The 1,273-nt window shown below is 49.3% G+C and overlaps 1 protein-coding gene across 1 annotated transcript; it reads left to right on the forward strand.

The window, feature by feature from the left end:
* The first annotated feature begins 389 nt into the window (after positions 1-389).
* LOC102198434 (histone H2A type 1) lies at positions 390-764 on the forward strand. Its single transcript, XM_013908246.1, has one exon. It carries the CDS (start codon positions 390-392, stop codon positions 762-764), a length of 375 nt encoding a protein of 124 aa, XP_013763700.1.
* Positions 765-1,273: the final 509 nt, after the last annotated feature.

Consider the following 1,273-nt stretch of genomic DNA (forward strand, 5'->3'; position numbering starts at 1 on the left):
CAGCACAGTGAGCTGTTTGCTGTGTCCTGTGGGCTTTGTTCGTTTACACCCTTTGTGGGGTTTTTGTTATTATATATTTTTGTGTTTTTATGTGCAGTTGATTTTCTCCATTTGGATGAACATGGTAAAGTACCTTAGGCTGTAAATACTGATGTGTTTGACGTAGTTTGCCTTAAAATTGTCATCCATATAAAAATAAAATACTTCATTTTTATTTTGAAAATCACACAACGCAAAAACCAAAGAAACCGCAGTGCTGCTCGTTCCTGATTGGACGATTAGACTTACTCTCAGTCTGACCAATGAGCGAGCAGCAGGTGATTATATAAACGCGTAGTCTCTGCCGGAGTCCATGTTCTCGCGGGAATAGGACGAAGTCAGTTACAAAGATGTCTGGACGCGGAAAGGGCGGAAAAACCAGAGCGAAGGCGAAGTCTCGGTCCTCCCGGGCCGGGCTGCAGTTCCCGGTGGGCCGTGTCCACAGGCTGCTGAGGAAGGGTAACTATGCTCAGCGTGTTGGTGCCGGCGCCCCGGTGTACCTCGCGGCTGTGCTGGAGTATCTGACGGCTGAGATCCTGGAGCTGGCCGGAAACGCCGCCCGCGACAACAAGAAGACCAGGATCATCCCCCGCCACCTGCAGCTGGCCGTCCGCAACGACGAGGAGCTGAACAAGCTGCTGGGCGGAGTGACGATCGCTCAGGGCGGCGTGCTGCCCAACATCCAGGCCGTGCTGCTCCCCAAGAAGACTGACAAGGCGAAATGAAGCTCCGGGAGAAGCGCGCTGATAATAACGGCTCTTTTAAGGGCCACACATAACATCTGAGAGCGTACGACCTTAAATGAACTACGGCGGGTCACAGCCCGGACTCACTGGTCTGACCGGCTCTGTGTTAACGTTTCTTCACTTTAATCAACCAAAAGCAGCTGTGACACAAACCCGTGTGTAAGTGTTGAAACCACACAGTGAGCCAGCGGAGCGTCTGTAGCTAACGATCAACTCCTGTGACGGCTCATAAAGGACGCAGTCACTGCAAAGGCCAGAAGACCCGCGGCTGTTTGTGTTTGGATATTTATCTCTATTCACAATAATGTTAAAACACATCAAACACACCTGTCTCCATGTTGAACCTGTGCGGCACCTTTTACACTGCTATGATCTGAACGTTTGCTTTAAGATTAGCTCATGTTTAAAGTATAGATTCCATATAAGGGAAGGACAACTGGATAAAGACACGCTGTGGAAGAGAAACCTATTAATAACCAGGATGATTC

This window comes from Pundamilia nyererei, unplaced genomic scaffold (genome assembly GCF_000239375.1).
Source record: "Pundamilia nyererei isolate P.nyererei 1_Seehausen unplaced genomic scaffold, PunNye1.0 scaffold04664, whole genome shotgun sequence".
NCBI classification, from domain to species: Eukaryota; Metazoa; Chordata; class Actinopteri; order Cichliformes; family Cichlidae; genus Pundamilia; species Pundamilia nyererei.